The 2,140-nt window shown below is 46.0% G+C and overlaps 1 protein-coding gene across 1 annotated transcript in view; it reads right to left on the bottom strand.

The window, feature by feature from the left end:
- Positions 1 to 2,140, bottom strand: part of RRAGD (Ras related GTP binding D) — a 43,323-nt gene that overhangs the window by 23,197 nt on the left and 17,986 nt on the right. Inside the window, exon 2 of the mRNA XM_003797518.2 lies at positions 395 to 690. Coding sequence (XP_003797566.1) covers positions 395 to 690 — 296 coding nt within the window. The remainder of the gene's footprint in view (positions 1 to 394; positions 691 to 2,140) is intronic.

Genomic DNA, 2,140 nt, shown 5'->3' on the forward strand with positions numbered 1-2,140 from the left:
AAAAAAAAAAAGAACTTTGTCTTATAGGAGACAATAAACAGTTTAAATGTAAATTTATGCCCATATTTTTGTTGCAGAGAACCTGTGGCCTTTTGTAGATGTCTTGGGAGGGGGGTAGATGACACATACTTGCTGTCCTTGGCCTGAATGGTCCGTCCCCTCTTTGTGAGGGTCCCAGGTCTGGGACCTGCTGAATTGCAAACAGCTCCCTGGCAGCCAGCAGACTGACTGGGTCAAGGCTGGAGTCTTTTCTCTTGCAGAGTATGAGAGCCCTGCCTAAGAAACACTTGTTTGCTAGAACAATCTACTCCAAACTTTAGAAACCAAAGCAAAACCATCACAAATCTCCCTTCACATGGAGGGGGCAGCTTGCCCCCAGGATGCTGAGCCTCACCTGGGAGTCAATGACGAATATCAGGGCTCCTGTCCCCCTGAAGATCATCTCGTAATCAAAGGTAGGGTCAAAAAAGTCGATCTGTCCCGGGAAGTCCCAAATCTGAAAATTGACGAAGGAGCTGCTGGAGACATCCTCCCGGCATATCTTATTGGTGCTCTCCAGGAACAGGGTCTCATTGGGGGACATTTTGTGAAAGACGACTTTCTGGATGGATGACTTGCCGCTTCTCCTCAGGCCCATGAGCAAGATCCGCGGCTTCACCTCGGTGCTGAAGGGATCACTGAAGTCCAGGACTGGAAAAACCAGAGCGACAACAGGGGTGAGACGCTGTCACGGCAGCCAGTCAGGATTTCACTTCCACCCAACTGTGATTCATGATGAGCAGATGCTGCTGCTCTCCAGAGCCCAGGGAGCCCCTGTCACCTAGGGGACAGCTTTGGGTAGGTGCAAAAGACTAACAAGTATAGTGTCACCACTCCTCACACCATCCTGGAGGACAAGGTGCATGTATGAGGCCACGTCACAAGCAGGGACTCTGGAATGTGAAAGGCAGAGACTTCCCAGAGCAGACTGCTCAGGATGATCCAGAACCTAGAAACCCAGAGCAACAGTCCTGCTCTGCTGTGTCATGAGAGGCTCTGACACCAGAAGTAATTGTTCACTTGAGTGATACCTCTCTCCCAGTTACCCAGCCAGTGCTCTCACAAGCCACCACAGCCTGGGAATGGGCACTGCACAATCCCTCAGATGCGGGCTGTTTAGGGAGCAGTGCAAACCCTGTGAGTCAGAGCTCCCCGGGCCTACCCCAGCTCCAGGCCTGCGCCATCCTGAAAGGAGGCTCCCAGCCACTTCTGGAGGAGGAAGTTCTATAGTCAGCACTACTCAAGTCCCTGGAAACAAAAATTCAATCCTAAAATCCTCTGCCAAAGGTCCTAGAGAGGTCAGACATCACTGGATAAAAGTAGGTACAACTCTCTCTTTTCTTTATTCTTGAAACATACAGTATTAAGTTCATGATGTCCTTTAGTCCTAGACAACCACTTAATTCTAGCCTTACTATTTAACCGAGAGCATGTACATTTCACAGAAGCAACGGGTAGCCTAATGGTTACATGTTATGGCTCTGAAGCCAGCAAGACTTGGGGTTTGAGCTATCAGCCCTTGGAAAGATACTTAGCTTTTGAGACTCAAAGTCTATAAAATAGACTTGATAATGATAATAAACATCTTATAGGGCTGTTACAAGAATTAAATCAGATCAAAGACCTAAAATAATTATTAAAAGTCTCACTCAGTAAATGGTGTTGGGCCAACTGGAATATCCACATGCAAAAGAATGAAGTCAGACCCTTATCTCAAATCATATTCAAATATGAGGCTGATGATAACTCAAAATAGATAAAACACCTAAACTTAAGAGCTTCTATAACACTTTTAAATTGAAATGTTTGATTTAAGAAAGAAACATAAGTTTAAATCTGGATGACCTCAGATTAGGCAACGGTTTCTTAGCTATGGCATCAAAAGCACAAACAACCACTGGAAAAAAAATAGATAAGTTTCATTAAAATTGAGACGGAAAATGAAAAGATTGGCTTAGTGCCTGTAGCACAGTGGTTACAGCACCAGCCACATAACACCAAGGCTGGCTGGTTTGAACCCAGCCTGGGCCAGCTGAACAACAACAACAACTGCAACAACAAAAAAAAATAGCCAGGCATTGTGGCGGGTGCCTGTAATCCC

Source organism: Otolemur garnettii, unplaced genomic scaffold (assembly GCF_000181295.1).
Source record: "Otolemur garnettii isolate 467f Iridium unplaced genomic scaffold, OtoGar3 scaffold00118, whole genome shotgun sequence".
Taxonomy (NCBI): Eukaryota; Metazoa; Chordata; class Mammalia; order Primates; family Galagidae; genus Otolemur; species Otolemur garnettii.